At 37.4% G+C, this 22,300-nt stretch overlaps 2 protein-coding genes across 2 annotated transcripts in view; one reads left to right on the top strand and one right to left on the bottom strand.

Annotated features, from left to right (window-relative positions):
- The window catches only part of LOC127528026 (craniofacial development protein 2-like), a 1,148,403-nt gene that overhangs the window by 966,194 nt on the left and 159,909 nt on the right, over positions 1-22,300 (top strand). The window lies entirely within an intron of this gene.
- Positions 1-22,300, bottom strand: part of tm7sf3 (transmembrane 7 superfamily member 3) — a 78,368-nt gene that overhangs the window by 4,950 nt on the left and 51,118 nt on the right. Inside the window, exons 6-11 of the mRNA XM_028816273.2 lie at positions 16,601-16,778; positions 15,146-15,232; positions 13,251-13,331; positions 10,441-10,593; positions 7,785-7,882; positions 4,397-4,559 (exon numbers count right to left, since the gene is read on the bottom strand). Coding sequence (XP_028672106.2) covers positions 4,397-4,559; positions 7,785-7,882; positions 10,441-10,593; positions 13,251-13,331; positions 15,146-15,232; positions 16,601-16,778 — 760 coding nt within the window. The remainder of the gene's footprint in view (positions 1-4,396; positions 4,560-7,784; positions 7,883-10,440; positions 10,594-13,250; positions 13,332-15,145; positions 15,233-16,600; positions 16,779-22,300) is intronic.

Genomic DNA, 22,300 nt, shown 5'->3' with positions numbered 1-22,300 from the left:
ATTTATTAAAAAAGAAAAACTGAAATATCACATGGTCCTAAGTATTCACACCCTTTGCTCAGTATTTAGTAGAAGCACCCTTTTGAGCTAATACAGCCATGAGTCTTCTTGGGAAAGATGCAATAAGTTTTTCACACCTGGATCTGGGGATCCTCTGCCATTCCTCCTTGCAGATCCTCTCCAGTTCTGTCAGGTTGGATGGTAAACGTTGGTGGAGAGCCATTTTTAGGTCTCTCCAGAGATGCTCAATTGGGTTTAAGTCAGGGCTCTGGCTGGGCCATTCAAGAACAGTCACAGAGTTGTTGTGAAGCCACTCCTTCATTATTTTAGCTGTGTGCTTAGGGTCATTGTCTTGTTGGAAGGTAAACCTTCGGCCCAGTCTGAGGTCCTTAGCACTCTGGAGAAGGTTTTTGTCCAGGATATCCCTGTACTTGGCCGCAATCATCTTTCCCTCGATTGCAACCAGTCGTCCTGTCCCTGTAGCTGAAAAACACCCCCACAGCATGATGCTGCCACCGCCATGCTTCACTGTGGGGACTGTATTGGACAAGTGATGAGCAGTGCCTGGTTGTCTCCACACATACCTCAGTGCAAGACGCATGACAGCCCGCATGGAGTTTGCTAAAAGACACCTGAAGGACTCTGAGATGGTGAGAAATAAGATTCTCTGGTCTGATGAGACCAAGATAGAACTTTTTGGCCTTAATTCTAAGCGGTATGTGTGGAGACAACCAGGCACTGCTCATCACTTGTCCAATACCATGTGATATTTCAGTTTTTCTTTTTTAATAAATCTGCAACAATTTCAAAAATTCTTTTTTTTGTCTGTCAATATGGGGTGCTGTGTGTACCTTAATGAGGGAAAAAATTAATTTAAATGATTTTAGCAAATGGCTGCAATATGACAAAGAGTGAAAAATTGAAGGGGGTCTGAATACTTTCCGTACCCACTGTGTATATATATATATATATATATATATATATATATTATATATATATATATTATATATATATAATAAAAAAATTAATTGCATAAATGTATGTAATTAATCGTATCTAACATTAAAACATGCAATTTTAAAATGAATCCATCAATTATGAAATAAATACACTTACAAAATTAATGTAGAACCAACACAAAGGAATTAAAAAATAATAATGGCATAGTTTAAGCAATGACCTTAAACCTGAACTTTTAACAAAATACTACTTGAGCAAGTACAACCTGAATTTGAATGCCATCCTAAAAGGCAAGTTGAAAAAAAAGACTAAAGGCCAATGTATTCATTCTCAAATTGCCGCAGCAAAAGTCAAAGTAAAAATTAAATGATCGAAACGACTGTTGACTTTGAAAGCACTGCTCAAGACTGATTTAATTGAAAGAATGCACATTGCTTAAATAGACATACATTAAAACTTGTGTTAAAACTCCGTAAATACCATCCTCAGTTGTTCTTCATCATCAATGACTTGATAATCATACTCTACACAAGCGTTTTTCAACTGATACAACATGAAAGTGACAGTGTAGTGCCCCAGGGTCCAGACCAGAGAGAGACATGCTCCTTGGGTGGTCAGGACTACCTGGAGAAGCTGACGTTAAAAGCAGCTCCATGATCACTGTGTTACAGACACGGCACTCAGTGCACTTTAGCAGCCAGGAGACGTGTTGGGGGGGGGGAGGTGTCCGTCTGCCTGGGTGTGTGTCCGCCAGCGATTCTTGCAGGGCTGAGGCCCAGTGGGCTTATGAGTTTTCTCTGACCTCAGGTTAGTGGAGTGAGCGAGGCAGAGAGAGGAGTACCTGCATGAGGGGACAAAGGGATGAAGCAACTGAGAAATGTGTCCAAAGTCTTCACTATGTGCTGTATCCATAAACAAGCCGCTTATTTTGCCATCTCCTGTCCCAAACCCTTCAGACGGTTTAACACGTCTATGAGACTTGATTCTTTTATGATTTGGTAGAATCATGTCATGGTGTGCCTTAGGATTTTTTGGGTTATAAAATGTGTCTCGCCATAAAAAAAAAGGTTGGAAAACACCGCTATACCTACATCTTTGGTGCTAAAAAAAGTACTCTGTAGCAATTATCCTGATTAAAAACTAACACCGGGAATTACTTGAGTGGTTATTTTGTGTTCTTTGCATAAATTAGCAAATATACTGCAGACTTGAATCATGGATAGGGATAATAATTACACATCTGTTTCATTGAATTTTATCATAATATTAAGGCAGTCAGCACTGTAAGCTACCTGTCAGACCAGCAAGTTAAATACTGAGGTACTAGAAACTTGTTTTGGTTTTAGTGCCTCTCAAAGATAAGTTATTTAGTACTTATAGGATATGACACTGAATCATTCTTCTTACAGAAACATGAAATGGGAGAGAGAGAGAGAGTATGATCTTTATCTTTGCGACTTTTCTCTAGCATTGCACCAGGACTGCTGTAAACCTCCCCTCCCCTGCTCCTATGTCAGTGTTTATAAATGAAGAAAATGAACACCAGTACTACATACTGACATGTGGTGCGTCACTGGGAACCACACAATACAAAATTTTAAACCTTTAAATGAAATTTTTATTTCATCATTTTTTAAAGGTAGTAAATAAATATGGTACTGGATGTGTATGTAACTCTTTAGGTACAACACTTTACTTTTTTGTATTATTGTTTTATAATGTTAAAACAAACCCATATCAAATGACATATAAAAGAGATACAAGCATTACATGACACACTGCAAACGTTGACTCTGGAGTCTACATTGACTAATTAGATTTCAACCTGTCTTGGTATACATACTGTATATGCACACATACAGTCAAACACTGTATTGATATACTGCATATAAAGCTAAGTGTCCCTAGATGACTCACTAACTGACGACTAAGAAACTCTTGGGTATTCACAGACTTTATAAAAAAAAAAAAAAAAAATACACATTTTTCACTAAAGGACCAATTTCATGGCCCTGAGGGCCATAAACATGCAACCCCACCAAAAACTTTACTTAACTTTGGGGGAGAAACAGAAAGGGAAACAAGGAAATTTTAATATTAAAAGCCAGAAAGGACAATCTTCATGCCATGTGTTGAATAGCACCCGGAGCTGAAGATCAGCAGCATTGTGGTTCTCTCAGGATCTTTTTTTATGCTTCATAAAAATATATGCCGAGTAATAATTATCAACACTATGCAAATGATATAACAAAAATCAAAATTGTTTATTACTATAAAAGTTCTGTATATTTGCAGAAAATAGAATATTGCCCCACATATTATTAAAAAATTTTAAGCCATTCACACCACTTAGTCTTTACTTCTGTTTTTTTATACATTAAGATGCACATTTTATTCAATATTATTATTTTATTGACAATGCATAATTAACAATATTGATTTCCTGTAGTTTAAACTGAACACATTACTCATTTCCCTTAATAAAATCACTCTCATTTGGTCCTGCACAGTTCTGTATAACTGTCTCTGTTCTTATATCAAATGTACTATCATGAACCCTGTGTTACCCACTCCACAGTAAAAACTAAATGGCTTGCAGAACATAAGCCTTAACTGCTACTAGTAATGACACCTCTTCAGCTCAAAGCGCTTACACATAGTTCATATCAAAGTCTACACACTCTTCTTAAAATTGCAGCTGTACAGGCTGAAATCAAAGCAAATGTGATTCCATTTAATAAAATCTTTTAAAAACAAATAACTAAATAAAAAAGTAAAAAATTACCTTTTCCATCATAATTAATTCTTGCACCAATAACAATCACACATATGCTGATCTTTTTGATGTATTTTTAACATGTAACACTGAATGCAAGAAAATGCTACCAGACTCAATATACAGTATATATATTTTTATATACTTTATTAATCCCCAAGGGGAAATAGTCTTTTAGCATGACCTTTGGAGGTCAGTGTGCAGGGTCAGCCATTGTACAGCGCCCCAGGAGCAATTTTCAGGTTAGGGGCCTTGCTCAAGGGCCCAGTGGAGTAGGATCCCTTCTGGCAGTAATTGGCAACCATCCAGATAACTTAGCTCCGCCTCTATATGTATATGCATGCAACACTTGTACAGTTGGATATGGCAATGATTATTCAGAAGTAACAAATATAATAATGTCAGTCAGTCAGTCATTGTCCAACCCGCTATATCTAAACACAGGGTCACGGGGGTCCTGCTGGAGCCAATCCCATTCAGCACAGGGCACAAAGCAGGAACAAATCCTGGGCAGGGTGCCAGCCCACCACAGGACACACACACCCACACACTAAGCACAGTACAAACAAATAAATAAGATCTTATTGTCAACTACATTAACTGGATCATTTTTTTTAAATCCCCGAAGATTTTTCACAATTTTCAGAAAAAAGTACTCACCAATATTCTGAAAGTGTACGTTAGTGAAACTTCTGCTGAAATCATCATTTAAGGCTCGCTTTAGAGTGTTGAAGGTGATGTACGCAAAAGTGGTATAAGTAAAGGTGTTGACAGCCAAAACTACACCATATGCCCCAACAACTCCACAGGCTATGATGTTTCCCTGGATTGAAGGAAGAATGTTTTAATTTGTTTGCATTGTTGTTAATCACGTCACTAATTACAATGTCTAGGCAGCACCTCTAATTCAAAAACACAAAAACTGGCATTACTCTTCTCTCTCTCTCTCAGTAACAGAATGGTTGTTTGACTGAAGCTTGATTAATTAAGATATTCTACCACATGAAGCAGACCTTTTTTTCAGTTATGTTGGGGGATCCTAAGTTGCGTTTTTTTATTCTAATCAATTTCACAATCATCCTATCGTTCTTACTTTTAATTGAATTCATTGTTTAGCAAGCTGTCCTTTGTTTTCTTATCCTATGAATTTCTGAAACATTTGTTTCTTTTGAGGAAAAATTTTAAATACTTAATTATCCAGTGCCATTTTCTTTTTCATTCACCTTTTTCTATAGAGTTTGCTCCTGTAAATTGTTGCGAACAACAGAGTTAAAAAGAGTACAGTTACTTTAGTGCTAATTCTGCCTGTCTGCTTATTTATTAAGAAATGTTCCTTAATAAGCAGGCAAAGGAAACTATAGAATAGATTCAGATAAAAAAAGTATTGCTAAGGAAACATAAGCATTTAAAGCTATGGCAAGGAACAGAAAAATTTATAGGCCAGGTGACTGAAAAATGAGAGTGACTAAAAGTGGCAGCAGCAATGTAGCCGCCTCAGATACGAACACGAACACCTCGGATTTATGTGGTCACTTGACTATATTGTCAAGCTGCTCTTTTTATTTAAGGACACGTAATAATCAAGCATTACTGTTGCTCTCAATGTGTCTCCAATGATGTGAATGTTCTCATAGTATCAAATGTGCTCCTGTAATCTAAAAGCAACACATTTACTATACTTATGACATTTGCTCTGAAACTACTGACTTAATTTTACTGGCAACTGTTCATTTAAAGACATAAACATAAATTATTTGTGTAAAATTCAAGTTGGATGGTTGGAAATTCAGTACATTTTGACCATAATGTTATAGTATTTCAATACATGCTGTCAAAAATTCATAACTTCCACACAAAGCATCAAAGAAATCGCAAAAAGTCACTGGTGCAGAGAAGCCCTGAAATTACTTGCCAGGCTGCAAGGCAGACCTGATGCCACTGCATCATCCATGGATTATTGCTACCCTGATCCCTGGCTTGGTTGCCTTTAAAAGGTAAGATAAACAAGGAAGCTTAGGGGCTTCCTTCAGTCTCTTCCAGGCATTAAGGCAGGCCTATCGAAATGGAGGCCCGCAGGCTACATGCAGCCCAAAGCAACCTCCAAATGGTCCAGCCTGTGGTCCTGCCAGTGCTCCAGACTGCAACTAAAATGATCGCAAATACAACCAAAAATGGGCGATTCTCATTTTTACTTAGTTCGCCAGTGGCAAATGAAATCATTGAAACTTTAAACTATTATATTGTAACAGATGCAAAAGGCCATTTTTTTTTATTGTTGAGTGGATATGCCATTAACATATGTGTCGGTACGGATTTCCCCTTGTAAATCACTTAGCTGCCGATTTATACTGTACCTCACGCTTGGTGCGAGGGAGTTGCGCCGAAAATGATGTCAGACTTGGGGTTGTGCACGGGAAAATATTTATAAGTACACGGCACTACTGACAGTACAGCCGTGAATTTCAACAGGAGGCTGGATATGCTTGCGCCAGAATAATGATCGAAGGGCTGAATATGACACAACCGGTCATAAAAACAAAAGGTGGGCGTGCAAAACGTTTGAAATTCCTCTGCCCATCATATAGGTCCCCTATTATGAAGATATCTGTGCCCCATGAAATTCAGTTGTCCCTTTTGATTTTGCACAGCACACTAAGGTGTGATGGTCACCGATCTCCTTGTGTTCGCGCATCTTTGCATGGCATTTCTGTTTTCATTTAATGCATACACCATGCAAAATGACGGCCTGTCCATCAGTAAATATGTACGAGCAGTCACCTGCCCACTGTTTCGTCACACATAGTGATGTGATGAAGTCTGTGTTTTCAAGATGAAGGTGTATTACAGTCACTTTACTGGGCTGATCTGTGATTGACGTGGACAGTAACCTTTATTTAATCTAATACTGTGCCCTTTTTTGATTTTATGCACTTGGAAATATGCCTGGGTCAGATGTGAGCAAAATGTTTATTTTTTTTATTTCAAAAGTGGAAAAAAAGTATTGCTAGTACCTCAGATTCTGTTCAGTTATAGCTTTTTATATATATATATATACATTTTTAATGTGCCTGTGTCAGAGAGAGGTTGCGAGTGTGTGCTGATTACAGCACATTGCCGCACCCACAATACGACGAACCACCTGGATTAGGACCCAAGTACGGCAAGTGACACCTCAGCACCACACTGGACCACTGTGGGGTTTTTTATGTTGGCTAGAGTGCCAATACTGCCACCAACCCCCAGATTTTTCCTGTAAATTGGAGGACCCGCTTGCAGGTCTGGATGCAGATTAACATCACGTCCAGGATGAAGCAATTGAAGATTAAGAGCCTTGCTCAAGGATGTGCAGATGTGACCAAAGTTAAAAGGGAAACAATGAATAAACATTACTTGTTTTTAAATACATTTGTTTGTCTTGATTTGCCATTACCTGCTGCTTACCAGCCACTGAAAATGTCTGGCCCAGCTAAATTTTTTGGTTTGAATATCTGGCCCAATTGAATTTGTAGTTGAATAGCCCTGCGTTAGGGTCTTCACCTACCAGAGTGGGTCATCAATGCTGAGTGAGCTATAGTGCCAACCTGCCACGCTATACTGCCCACGGAGGTCCTGTCTTATCTACTCTGTCATTTTGTGGCACTCTGACTTGCTAAGTGGGTATGACCCTTCTGTCACTCTGTCCATTGTTGGGCCCTACATTTGCCCTGGGTTATTCAGGCGGCACCTTGCCAACATCTAACCAACTAGGCTAGACATAAAATACAGGTAGTTCTTTGACCTATGTATTGTTAAGTTTTTATAAAAATAATGCATTAGTAATCATATACTCCCCCAAATATATAAAAATCAAACTATAACATATATAAAAATATTAATAGATTGGCTTTGTAAACAGTTTTCAAGTTTTTTTTTGGTACAAACATTTGGACAGAAACTGCACAAGACAGTCAAATTTGAAGATTATTTGGATTTTTTCCTTGTGGCAAATGTGTGGTAGTAAATCCACCATTTTAGCACGGACCTATAAATGCTGCTTGTGTGTTCTTACCTCTCTTGGCCACCAAATGAATAACAATGGGACAATAAGGGTTATACCACAAAAGAGCGCCCAGAAAATGATATCACTCTGGAAAATGTTGAGGTCCCCTAAAGATAAAATGACACATAAGTGCATCAATAAACCATACATGTGATGATACTGAACATTTAGTAATCTATGTTGGTGGGTTTGTTAAATCAGTTTCTTGTAATCCCATAACCACCTTGATGAAAACTCCTATTTCATTGCTTCTCTATAAAACGCTCTTCCTGTCTGATCACCTAAAAGCTCACATTTTCCATTTTGTGTATATTTTAAGCAATTCTCAACTGTAAAGTGAACAACTGCACATGCTAAACTGTTGGTTTCTTCTCATACTTCACTGAGAATTGGATATTCTGAAAGTTTAGTTTTGAACTTGTACAACCCTAATTTCAAAAAAGTTGAGACACTAACATGTAAATAAAAAGAGAATGCAATAATTTGCAAATCTCATAAACCCATATTTTATTAACAACAGAGAAAATAAATCAAATGTTTAAACTGAGAAAATGTACAGTATAATTTGAATAAAAGAATAAGGTCATTTTGAATTTCACGGCAGTGACAGGTCTCAAAAAGTGGACAGTGCCATGTTTACCACTGTGTAGCATCCCCTCTTCTTTTAACAACAGTCCATAAACGTTTGGGAACTGAGGAGACTAGTTGCTGGACTTTTGACAGAGGAATGTTGTCCCATTCGTGTCTGATATAGGATTCTAGCTGCTCAAAAGTCCTGGGTCGTCTTTGTCGTATTTTTTTGTTTCATGCACCAACTGCTTTCATTTGGCGAAATGTCTGGACTGCAGGAAAGCCAGTTCAGCACCCAGACTCTTCTACTACAAAGCCATGCTGTTGTAATAGATGCAGTATGTGATTTAGCATTGGCATGCTAAAATATGCAAGACCTTCCCTGGGAAAGACATAGACTGGATGGGAGCAAATGTTGCTCTAAAACCTGTATATACCTTTAAGCATTGATAGTGCCTTTCCAGATGTGCAAGCTACCAGTTACATAGGAGATGCAGGCTTTTGAACAAAGTGCAGATAACACCAGATGCTCCCTTTCCTCTTTAGTCCGGAGGACGCAACATCCATGTTTTTCAAAAAGAATTTCAAATTTCAATTCATCTGACCACAGAACAGTTTTCCACTTTGCTTCAGTCCATTTTAAATGAGCTTTGGCCCAGAGAAGACGGCAACGTTTCTGGATCATGTTCATATACGGCTTCTTCTTTTTGTGATAAGAGGCTTTTAACCTGCATTTGTGGTTGGCACAGAGAACTGTGTTCACAGAAAGTGATATCTGGAAGTGTCCCAGAGTCCATGCAGTGGTTTCCATGACAGAATTACAGTATGCCTGTTCTTAATGCAGTGCCGCCTGAGGACCCGAAGATCACAGGCATCAAATACTGATTTTCGGTCTTTGAGCACACAAATTTCTCCAGATTTACTGAATCTTTTTGATGATATGATGTACTGTAGATGATAGAATATTCAAGGTCTTCACAAAATTCTGAAATTGTTCCACAATTTGTAGATGCAGGTTTTTGCACATTGGTGAACCTCTGCCCATCATTACTTCTGAGAGCCTCTCCCTCTCTAAAATGCTCTTTTTATACCCATTCATGTTATTGACCTGTTGCCAATTAACCTAATTAGTTGCAAAATATTCTTCCAGCTGTTTCTTTTCAGTACCATTTACTTTTCCATCCTTTTGTTTCCCCTTCACAACTTTTTTGAGATGTATTGCTGCCATCAAATTCAAAATAAGCTAATATTTTTCATAAAACAGTAAAATGTCTCACTTTCAACATGTGATATGTTTTCTATGTTTGATTGTGAATAAAATATGGGTTTATAAGATTGGCAAATCATTGTATTTGCTTTATTTACGTAGAATTCCAACTTTTTTTGGAAATGGGGCTGTATCATCACATAAATGTTTCAATTGTATTCCCTTGCTCAAAAAAAGTTTCAGTTTTTGTTTAAAAAGAGCAGTAGTAACAAATGAACTCAGATTGTCTGATTTATCTATAAAGTGTTAAAGTGTGGCAAATGATTCTGTATGTGATTCTTAAATCATATTATCAACTCAGCATTATGTTAGTAACTCTTGATGAGCAGGAATTAATAAGCTATTATATATGTTGACCTTAATGGCATGTGACCTTCAAAGATTTATGTTTCACATATTTAGTCATACTAACTGTATTTATTTCATTTTTGCTGTTTAGAATTAGTTGGCAATATTTTCTTACTTAATTGAATAATTTGTACAGTTGTAAAAAGTGCATCAGCCAAGGCAATTATTTTACAATGCTTTATAAAGAGATTATATGCTTTAAAAATTAAGAAAAACAGCACATTCTTCTGTCTCTTTTGTAGTATTTGCTTCTGTAAATCAAATGAAAATTAACTGTTGTGGTTAACTGCAAAGAAAAAATATTTTTAACATTGATGGTTAGAAAATGTTTCTTGTGCAAACAGAAAAAAAGTCAGCCAAGTATACCATTTACCGTAATATAAAAGGGGAAGCAGAAAAGGCTCTTTTTCATACAGGTAGTAAGTGAAGAGAATTTTAAGTAAAGGACAGTTCATTTTACTTTTGTTTTCAGTTGCTTACCTAACCGAGTGAAGAATATGATAGATGCTAGAATTAATCCCAGTATAATGCTGACCATTGCCATGCACATGATGACAGAACCAAATCTCCACCAACAAAGTGCCACAAGGGCTCCCGATATGATTCCCATCATTGCAGTTAATCCTAAGCGAGCTGGACGACAATAAGAGACACATCAGCTAAATACACATGACAAGTCTTAAAGCTTAAAGAGACAAGGTAAAGAAAAAGAACGAACTGAATAAGTACAAGTCAGTAAATCATCCCCACCATGTCCTGTTATAAAAATGATTATGATTAGTAATGTAATCTAACAAATACCAATGGCTGTTGTTTTATCTACCCTTTAAATCACCCTAACTAATACTGCATTTAGTTCAAGCTGGTTACAGCTATCTTAGCAGTCGATGCACTTCAGTTCATGTCTATAATGCTGTTTAGCTGTATGTTCAAAATGTAACAAGATTGTTTAAATGAATCTAGCTGCTGTTAGAAGAAGAATGAGCAAACACATGCTGAAAACACACCTTTAATTATGTGTGCCTGCCATTCTCTGAAAAAACATTTATATACTAGACATATTTTGCTTTTTTTTCTTGTAATATTTGAGTCCTACCCCAACAGGTTTCCATGGTACTGCTACCTCTACATCATCCACTGGTGGCAGCAACAGCACACAAGTTGATTTTTAATTTTAATTTGGAAGTTCTTAGTCAATGTATGATTCAAATATGACAGTTGAAGCATTATTCACTGATAGTACAGGTAAAATTCCGTTACAACAAAGTGCCAGGGACCTAAAAAATATTTTGTTGTAATGAAAATTTCGTAGTAAAGAGATTCTGTATTTGTCCCTATAGTGCTTTCTTTAACTTGTGTTCAGGCATTTACAATCATTTCAATAGCTTCTTTCACATTAATTTTCACCACCTCCTGTCTACAAGTTATGCTGATGAGAATTTTTCTCAGCATTTCCTTGCGATGATACACTTTCAAGGTGTGAATGATGCCCCAAATCCAATAGCTGAAGCACTGCCGTGCAATTGGGTGGGAGGAATTCAACTCAAACTTTATCAGAATCAGAATCAGAATCAGCTTTATTGGCCAAGTATATATACACATACAAGGAATTGGACTCCGGTTTTACCTAGTATTGTCCCTGATGCTGTGAGATTGACTTAAGTGTTCATGAGAGTGATGGCCTGAGGAAAGAAACTGTTCACATGTCTGGTAGTTTTGGCGTACAGTGCTCTGTAGCGCCTACCAGAGGGAAGAAGTTGAAAAAGGTTGTAACCAGGGTGTGATGGGTCTGCAATGATGTTTTCTGCCCGTTTCCTGACTCGAGATCTGTATAAGTCTTGAATGGAGGGCAGATCAACACCAATGATTTTTTCTGATTTTATCTAAATGTAGAAGCATGTTGTGGACTTTTCTTCTTCATATTGTGAGGTTTCTGAACTCTTTAGGGACCCCCCCACCCAACAGGACAACACGCCGAAGTGCGTCCAGAAGCACGATTGCAGTGTCTGTGGAAGACTGATTGTCCATTGCCAGAGCAGGGCAACCACAGGCTCACAGCGCTGCAGTGAAGCACCGCAGAAGCATATCAGAAGATGCGCTGTGCAAGAAAGGACAGAGCCGGTTATACTACCTTAGAAGGCTGGCGTCCTTCAACATCTGCAATAAGATGCTGCAGATGTTCTATCAGACAGTTGTGGCGAGCGCCCTCTTCTACGCAGTGGTGTGCTGGGGAGGCAGCATTAAGAGGAAAGACGCCTCACGTCTGGACAAACTGGTGAGGAAGGCAAGCTCTATTGTTGGCATTGAGCTGGACAGTTTAACATCTGTGGCAGAGCGAAGGGCGTTCAGCAGGCTCCTATCAATTATGGAGAATCCACTGCATCCACTTAATAGTATTATCTCCAGACAGAAGAGCAGCTTCAGCGACAGACTGCTGTCACTGTCCTGCTCCACTGACAGATTGAGGAGATCGTTCCTCCCCCAAACTATGCGACTCTTTAATTCCAATCGGGGGGGGGGTAAACGTTAACATTTAACATTATACATAGTTATTGTCTGTTTTTCACCTGTATTATTATCATTCTTTAATTTAATATTATTTATTGTATCAGTATGCTGCTGCTGAAGAATGTGAATTTCCCATTGGGATTAATAAAGTATCTATCTATCTATCTATCTATCTATCTATCTATCTATCTATCTACTCTCCTATACACAGACACAGCAGTCAGGCAGGATTGTGGTTAGGTTAGTGGCCAAGTAATACTATTCCCTGCATCACCCATCAAGATCTGAACACTGAACAATATACAGTGCATCCGGAAAGTATTCACAGCGCATCACTTTTTCCACATTTTGTTATGTTACAGCCTTATTCCAAAATGGATTAAATTCATTTTTTTCCTCAGAATTCTACACACAACACCCCATAATGACAACATGAAAAAAGTTTACTTGAGATCTTAATTTTGAGAACAACAATGCCAGTATTCTCCTACTGGACATCAAAACACCAAACATAACCTTTCAACAAATTTAACACTTTTCATGATTAAACTCTGAAAACGAGTTTACTCGAAAAGGCCATCACTAGTTTTGCATTAAGTAACTGTTCTTAACAACGCATCCATAGAATTAAGTATATTTACAGAAGATTTGTATCAGAAATAAAAAATTGTAAAGCTTTAGGAGAAATGCAGAATATTACGGTGTTTTAATGGTCAATGTACCAAATTTTACAGATGTATTTACAGTTTTATTTGTAATAATGAATCAATGAAAAAACCTACCATCATAGTTCAGAGATGAAGTCTTGGTGATAACGGCAAAAAAGATGATGCCAGACAGCAAAAATCCCATAAAAAACAGCTCTTTAAAAAAAAAAAAAAATACTGTTTAAAATTTGCCCAGATATTTTGTTTTTTGTTTAGAGTACATTGACTTTAATAAGATATAACTTTGTATAACTGGATACTTATCTCTGCACAAGAATATCTAAAGGAAGAACAATAAGAAGCGAGGTAAAAATGGATAACATAGTACATCAATCTTTGTGTGTGAGCACAGTGCACAATTGGGTTATAATATGAAGATATAATGAAAGAAAAAAAAAAAGAGAGCTAGCTGATTTGTTGAACTGGTTCCTTATTTTAAGTACAATGAAAATTAACTAGTAATACAATATATCTGGTTCACAGGTTCCAGATTCAACCAGATTCCTGATAAGAAATTAACAGAATGTAACTGTAAATATGTTCTTGCAAACACAACCAAACAATTTAATTTTAAGTTAAGATATTTACATGTTCTCCCCGTGTCTGCGTGGGTTTCCTCCGGGCGCTCCGGTTTCCTCCCACAGTCCAAAGACATGCAGGTTAGGTGGACTGGCGTTTCTAAATTGGCCCTAGAGTGTGCTTGGTGTGTGGGTGTGTTTGTGTGTGTCCTGCGCTGGGTTGGCACCCTGCCCAGGATTGGTTCCTGCCTTGTGCCCTGTGTTGGCTGGGATTGGCTCCAGCGGACCCCCGTGACCCTGTGTTCGGATTCAGCGGGTTGGAAAATGGATGGATGGTTGGCTGTTTGGTTGTTGAAAGAGTGATCTAACTGTATTGACACTGTCTATTTTTTAAAACCAGCATAGTTATCGTGAAGCAAAATAAAAGAACTTAAAAACTGTTTGCTTGTGGGCATTTTAAATTAAAAATACAAATCCTTTAGGTTAAAAAGGACAAAAAATTGTTCAATTACATATTTTCCACAAAAAGGTCAGAATGTAAAAAGACAGCCTTCAAATATCACAGCGATATCCATTTCTCCTCCCACCATGCCTAAAACTCCCATCCCATCAATCATAGTATAATAAATGTCTGTCAGCAAACTGGCATCTTGAGCACATCAGTCTGCTAGACATCTTGATGCCATCCAACTTCATGAAGTATACTGTGTTAATAAGAGAAATAGAACAGTCAAGTTGTATCCCTTTTGAGTTCGTGCTGAAAAATAAGATATGGTGTATACAAAGATTTGACAGTTAATTTAAATTTTTTATCGTAATAAAATACGACCTCTCTGAAGTCAAGCAGGACAGCACAGAATCAAAGCAACAGAGAAGGCAACGGCCCACCTTTTTTCAAACTCAAAATGCACTATATTTTTTGTGTTAAGTATTCAGTTAAAATATCACATTTTAATATCTGCAAAGAGAATAACTGAAAATGCTGATCTTTAGTTTCCCTTGAGACAAAACGTCATACAATTCACCAAATTGGTCAAACTCAAAGCCAACTAAGAAAAGTTAATTGGAAGCGTCAAGGTCACTTAAAATTAAAATGAAAAAATTAGCTAAAAAGTTATATAATTGCTCAACTTAACAAATAGAAAATGATACTAAATAAGCTTAACCATATGTATATACAAAATACACATTGATATAAAGCCATTGAAACAGAATGATGTAATTTACTGGTAAAAATAAGGTGACAATATAAATCATCATTTAGTAAAGCTGACAACAGGAAACAGAGGCACAAGGTACTCTATAACAGAGATGAAGGAACACATTAAACCTCATGGAGCAGGTGGAGAGGGAATGATTCTAAAGAATAAACATCAGACATTAACTCTACAAACACTTTACTACAGATGTGGTATGTGACTATTAAGTTATTCTAAAAGTATTGGCACTTACCACATTTGAAGTATCTGTGACCAAAGAAGCAAATAAACAATCCAGCAATACCAGTAAAGATGAAAAAAACCTTTGTAGAAATCTTTCCTAAAAAAATAAATGCATATTTATTAGAAAACCATAATATTCAACAAGTTTTTAACAGTGTTTTAAGATGCATTTATGAGTACATCAGATAGATGTGACATTTTAAAATAAGCACAGGAAATACAATTTTGAACACTCATCTTTTAGAGATGTGAGATAAGCTAAGGAAGCCATACTGACATACATAAACATTAGCACAAAAGAAAAAAAAGGTAGCATTCTATAAGCAATTTCTATTTAATACTCAGAAGTGATGACCAATGGTGCAGTTTCTAATTGCATCTTATGCTTCAGTGTGAACAAAACCACATTCTTCATTTGTTAGTGTTTCCACATTTGCCCTACTGACTCATTTTGAGTTAAATACCATTTAAGGAAATAACTAAACTGACAAATCACCGCCTAGAAAGGTTTGAGACTGATTTTTACCTTTAAAAAACCACAGACACTCTGTAGTGACCTACAATATGACCAATTTTTGTACCGATATAAAACAAAAAAATTATACTACCAAACAGTGTTGGTTCAGTATATTTTATTTGATAGACAACAGATTCCTGGCACAGCTGGAATATCCCTGGATTAGTAAAAGAGGTCTTGTAATGTAAGCAACTGAAAAAAAACAATTCACTGAATCACAATTGCACTCTCTCTTTCAGCTTTGATTTAATATATTTCCTTTTATGGTCCTGGGAATCTGAAGTACCTTGTAACATATATATTCTCCGAATTGTAAAAAATGGTTCCTTTTTAATTAAAAAATAAACCAATTGTGTGATTTTCATCTGCATCTTTGTGGTTTCAAAATACAAGTGCCTCAACTTACTGCTGCTGAAAATGTGTAACACTAGCAGTTTCATTCTAACAAACAGAAATCAAAAATATAACATGTCTGAGAAAATAAATGTTTCAGTAGGGATGCTAAGTAAATTGCATTTCCCACAAACAATTCAATCAATATAATCCATTTCAGTACATCAATACATTTAATCCAGGTAGAATGGTTTATACTTTAGTCAGTTATTGTTCACCACGAGTACTCGGTATGTTGAAAAAGAAATGTAAAACCACTATGGGTATGGGTAACCGAGATGGATGTTTTTGGAAAGAGTTAGCCATAAAACTCCAAACTGCCATCAGAGAGGCAAAACTGATCGTAACACTGAAAAACTGCTCTTAAGGCTCAAAGTAAAGCTCACTGGGGTTGATGATTTGAACTGTCAGACCAGAGTTCATAGACCAGTTTGTCTGAACAGAGTAGAAATGTCTTTTTTTGCTTAGGAAATTAAATGTAATTAAAGTAGTTATAAAATTTTAACTTGACTGAATTTCATAAAAATAAAAAAGACAAAGTCAAATCAGTCTCACCCAATGTGTAACAGTTGTCCACAATTAAAGCAAAATCACAGGCATAGGTATGAGCAGGAAGGTACAAAGATGATGTGTTCAAAAGATTATCTTTCACAATCACTAAGAAGATGACTCCTTGGCCAGGAACAGAGTTGAAAGACACTCTGGTTTCTTCGTTGGCATTTAGAGATTTAATCTATGTATATAGAAAAAGGAAAAAAAAAAGTTCTTATTAAATTAAGTTGGAAATTACTCTTATAACAGATGCTGTGTCCACCCTATAAATGACTATACTTCACTGGTTTACTTAAATATAAAAAATATGATGGGGGTCTCAAGGAGGTCAGTAAATCCCATGAAATTCTAGTCTTCTCAACAAAGGGTTGATGCCCTTGTGCTAGATGGTATAAAGGAAGGTTACAGAAGGATTGTTAGTCAGTAAAGGGATAACACTCTTTTGCTTCTGCCTGGTTGTGCTAATAAGCCAACTCTGCTTTTAGCTAGGAGATATTTTCAATGTACCTGGGGGTTTAAGTTTTAATTTTTGGTTGGTGTGATGCAAGGTTTCAAAACTTTGTGTGGTCCATGCATGCATGTCAGTGATATCACTGGATCAAAGGTGCACAGTTTTAGCATCATTTTATTTAGGATTGAGGTGTCTACTCTCTCTTTGTTCAAACTTTGATTACAAAGTAAATACATTTTGTTAACTTAAAACAAATTCTCTCAAAGTTTCTCAAAACTTTCAAGTTTTGGTTTTGATTTCAACTTCAACCTTAGTGAAATGAGCATATTTCTGCCCATATAACTGTTCTTGAATAGCTCCAAAATAAGACCTCCACCTCACTCATGCAATCATTCTGGCCTTTCAGACCCAATAATAAAATAATCAAGTGAGTTACTACTGACATGATTTCACGGTTTTATTTTCTGGGGATCATAAGGTAGGGTGAGGAAAACTGGTCGTTTCAGTCTGTTCATTAGCTTCAATGCAGTTCCTTCATGGACTCGGAATGAAGCAGAAAGCAAGTACCACAAGGTAAGTCCTAAAGCATATTAAAAAAAAATCAGTCACCTTCCAATCATGTCATACCACCTTGGGACACCAGGGGGCATTATCACAGACTCTCTTGTCTCTTTTGTCACCCACAGCTCAGAGAAGACGCTCACTGAGGGCAACTGACCCCATCCCTTCCGGTCCAGGAGCTATGAAATCAATTTGCTACAGAGCTCTGACTCTGAAGCCTGACTGCTCTCCAGAGACTTTAGAACCACAGCCAATGGTTAAATTTTGCTTTTCTCTCTTTATTATGCCATCAAGTGCCTATTATTTTCAGGTATTTTACTGTTTGAGTTACTGGGGTGGCTTCTTTGCCACCCCTTTACTCTTGACTCCTGTCATACCCTTGACCAATGACACCATGATTTTTATTATTACAATTAGATCAATACAAGCACCAAAGGCATAACACACTGTAAGAGTATCACAATTACATAATCCAATTCATCTTCACAAGGAGCACAGAACCTACCCAGATTTCTTAAATATTTAAGAAAAGCATACAATTAAAGGTTATTATATATAATAATAATAATAATGATAATAATCATTATCATTTTCTTTTTAATTAATCACTGAAATGACCAATAATGATCCAGTCACTGTGACATGAAACACAAATACAATACCTGATATAAAACTATAAAGGGTTCTGTTTTCATGTTTTATGTTGGTGAATGTCAGTCACTTATATAATATTAAATTCATCCATCCATCCATCCATTTTCCAACCCGCTGAATCCGAACACAGGGTCACGGGGGTCTGCTGGAGCCAATCCCAGCCAACACAGGGCACAAGGCAGGAACCAATCCCGGGCAGGGTGCCAACCCACCGCAGGACACACACAAACACATCCACACACCATGCATACACTAGGGCCAATTTAGAATCGCCAATCCACCTAACCTGCATGTCTTTGGACTGTGGGAGGAAACCGGAGCGCCCGGAGGAAACCCACGCAGACACGGGGAGAACATGCAAACTCCACACAGGGAGGACCCGGGAAGCAAACCCGGGTCCCCAGGTCTCCCAACTGCGAGGCAGCAGCGCTACCCCCACTGCGCCACTGTGCCGCATATTAAATTCATTTTATTCTTATTCAACACACCTTCCAGCATAGTAAACAACACTGTCTTACACTTTGAAAAAAAGGGGATTTCAACCCAAACATAATGTTGAAACAAATAATAATAATAAAAAAATCTGTTTATTCTTTAATTTTTTTTCCACAGTAACGAGTAACAGGTAACAATGATCAAAACTTTCAATGCACAATTTCAATAAAAATGACATTTATTCAAAAACCATTTACAGTATAAGTACCAAGTTAAAGCAGGAAGTGTCTGTTTTTTGGCAACTAACATAAAAACATTTTTATAGACTTTGCAGTGCTGGCTAACTGACTTCCTAAAGAGGTTCCTTCTTCTCTTATCATTCTGTATAATGAACTTACAGTTTCCCTAAGCAATCAGAACCTGCTGCTTCACTATTAACACAAATGATTATCCTAAGAATCTCATTTTAAATGTTTAATGATAATGTAAATTTATACACCTACTGTTAACATGAGTATTATGACTAATACTGCCCTAAATGTACACTATCATAGAATATGCTGCACATCAGAACATATATTGTTCACAAAAGACAATACCACTCAGTCTGTTAGCTTCACTTTGTTAGTTAAGACCTAAGCTTTATTGAAGAAAAGACCCATCGAGTTTTTTGTAATCCATCAACTACATGTGTCAATAATTATTTCAACAATCCTACTACCTCTCTTATGAAGAAATACTTCTAGGTTTTCCTCAGAATTTTCACCATCATTCTCAGCAACATAATTTCAAAAGTACTGCTCATGCATCTATAAAATATTTGTCTGGAGCTGTACCAAAGTAATTTTAAAAATTGAAAATAGTATTTGGTAAGCTTGCTTTGCTTTCATCTGCTACTGAAGAGGTCTGTTTAACAGTGGTTCAGCATATACTGCACTCTGTTATGCCCAGGTGCCTTTGCTAGCTTTGCCATTAAACTACATCTGGCCATTATGCAAAACCCACTTTTCTGACTAAAAGTAGAATATTAAAAGTTCACTGGCATTCAGACTTATTTTAATTTGAACTTTATACCCCAACTAGGGGGTTCCCCCTGCTTGCTTCACTTGCCGACCCCTCCGGCCTGCGCTATACACCAGCCGCCACCACCGCCATGACAAACATCACATAAAATCATTGCACTTTTAGGCTTAGGATTTTATACATATAGGGTAGATTACTCATTTTTGAGACATGTAGAAATTTAATATCCCTTCAATAATTTTAATGAAAGTCTCCACTAGTGTTAAGTATCTCCTAGGGAAACCTAAAGCCTTGTGTTATTTGGTTATACTATTTCAGCATTTATTAGGCCTTTAAAAATGTGTGATATTACTGCAATATAGTAACCAAAATGCCATAAAGATGCCTCAGTCTGCCTTGATACTTCTAAAATGTACAGTATGCCTGTTAGATAGGAAAATATTACAGCTACCAGTAAAATACATTATTTGAGGCTATAAGCACAAGGGGACCAGATGGGCACTAGAGAGGGGAGAGTCAACAGACGAATTAGTGCAGAGTTCTAACAGTGAGGAAGATCTGTTCTTTGAGAGGGAGGTTAGTGGACACCCAAACTATGGTCCTTACCTCAGGAAAAGAGAAGAAAGTGATGGTGGTATCAGTTGTCAGGATGGAGTAGAACCAGTATGAAATAACGGCGATTAGGCAGAGATAGTCTGGAAGTGTGTAATCAAGTTTTATGTTGGAATGATGTCTGGGAGAAACCACAAGCCAGCCTCTATTTCATCATTCAGTGTCACCACTGAAATGCTTCAAAATGCATACCTCCAGCATATCCAGTCGAGCTTCTGGAATGCACTGTCACAAAGTAGATATGGCTAGCGACACAACCAAATGTTGCAAAGGCTTGTGGTGGTACTAGAAATAAGCAGAATGGAGGCACCAGAAAAATGGTTAACTAACTTTGTCAAGCAAGTAGGGGCAGTCTAGGGTAACATAAGGAGGAGGAAACAGTCCTTGTTTCTGCCAAGAGCAGATCTGCAGGAGTAAATATGAATCCATAGCTTCAGTTTCCCACCAAAATTACCGTAACCATGCTAAGGTCTGTGTTACACCTGAAATCATAGTGTGGTCTGCAACAGCTAGAATGGTCATTATGATCGAAATGACTATCCCATGGGAGGATGGGCTGGAGCAGACCCAGGAAAGGAAAAAACAGCTAAACTCAGAACTGGTGACTGAATGTAGGGAGGGAGGACGGAAGGTGGCCATCTACATACTGGAGGTAGGAACATCAATTCAGCACTTACTGGGTGGTGTTGCAGCAGCAGGAACTAAAGGAAGACACTGAAGGAGCTGGCTGAGAAGCAAGAAAATGCAAGTTTATAGCTGTGGCTAAGAGGTGGGTAACATATGGTTTATGACAACAGGGATAATATTTCATAAGTGGAGTTAGAGAGCGCACTACATTGATCGTGGAGTAGAAATAATATCAGGAAGGAAAAAAAAAAAAAAAATCAGATCCTGAAGTCAGCCACAGGGGGTGCCAGAGAGGCATCCCTGCATTGCCTCACCACCAGAAGATGTTCTAGGATTAACTGGGCAAAACTTCAATGAGGATTGGCTCCTGGCTGATGATATGGCAGAGGTTCAACAGGCAACAGTGCCCAGTGAGCAACTAATCTACACACATACTAAATAAGTATGTCTGAGTTACTAGTGACTACTGGGAACAGAGCAGTTGGAGTGCAGATCAGACTGGCAGACTGCTGAAAAGACAGTGTGTTTGGTTTAGTTACCCTTTTATACATGTATAACCGTGGGATAATTTATATGCTTTTAAGACTGGGATGTAATTAGCACAAAATCACCAGCTAATTATTAAGAAGGATAACAACAATCTATTATTGCAATTCACTTAAATTAAAATTTTAGCATTCTTAGAGACAATCTTCAGGGCTATAAATAAAACACACATACACACACACACACAAATACATACATATACATATATATCTATACAGATAAAAGGCAAAGCCCTCACTGACTCATCACTAATTCTCCCACTTTCCATATTGGCAGGAAGCTGAAATTTCGCGTGGTCATTCCATGCAGTGTACTTACACAAGCTAGGTATGTTTCATGTCCTATTGCAACACCCAAGGGGAGGAAAATGGGTGTACCCCCTAAACTGTATATATAGATGGGGGAAACCCCTCCTTACTATTTCTGCGACTTCCAATATACATAGGAAGCCCAAATATCCTATGCTCATCCTTTACACTGTACTTACAAACGAAAAGTATGTTTTGTTTCGCGCCATGCCCCGTAACGAACTTTCGAAAATAACGTCTTCTTTTTGGTGGTTCTCACCATTATGGCATAAGGAACTATCAGAACTGACCTCTCTTTTTGGCGGTTTCATTCCTTATTTCCGTTAACAGAGGATTTATTTCACGGCAGAGACACACAAGGGCCGCCCCCAGTCCCTCTTCCTTTACATATATATACACACACATGCATATAATACAGGTAAAATTCCGTTACAACGAAATGCCAGGGACTTAAAAAATATTTCTTTGTAATGAAAATTTCGTAGT

Source organism: Erpetoichthys calabaricus, chromosome 1, assembly GCF_900747795.2.
Source record: "Erpetoichthys calabaricus chromosome 1, fErpCal1.3, whole genome shotgun sequence".
Classification (NCBI taxonomy): domain Eukaryota; kingdom Metazoa; phylum Chordata; class Cladistia; order Polypteriformes; family Polypteridae; genus Erpetoichthys; species Erpetoichthys calabaricus.
Note: the sequence above shows the minus strand (reverse complement) of the source record. Positions and strands in the feature narration are given on the sequence as shown.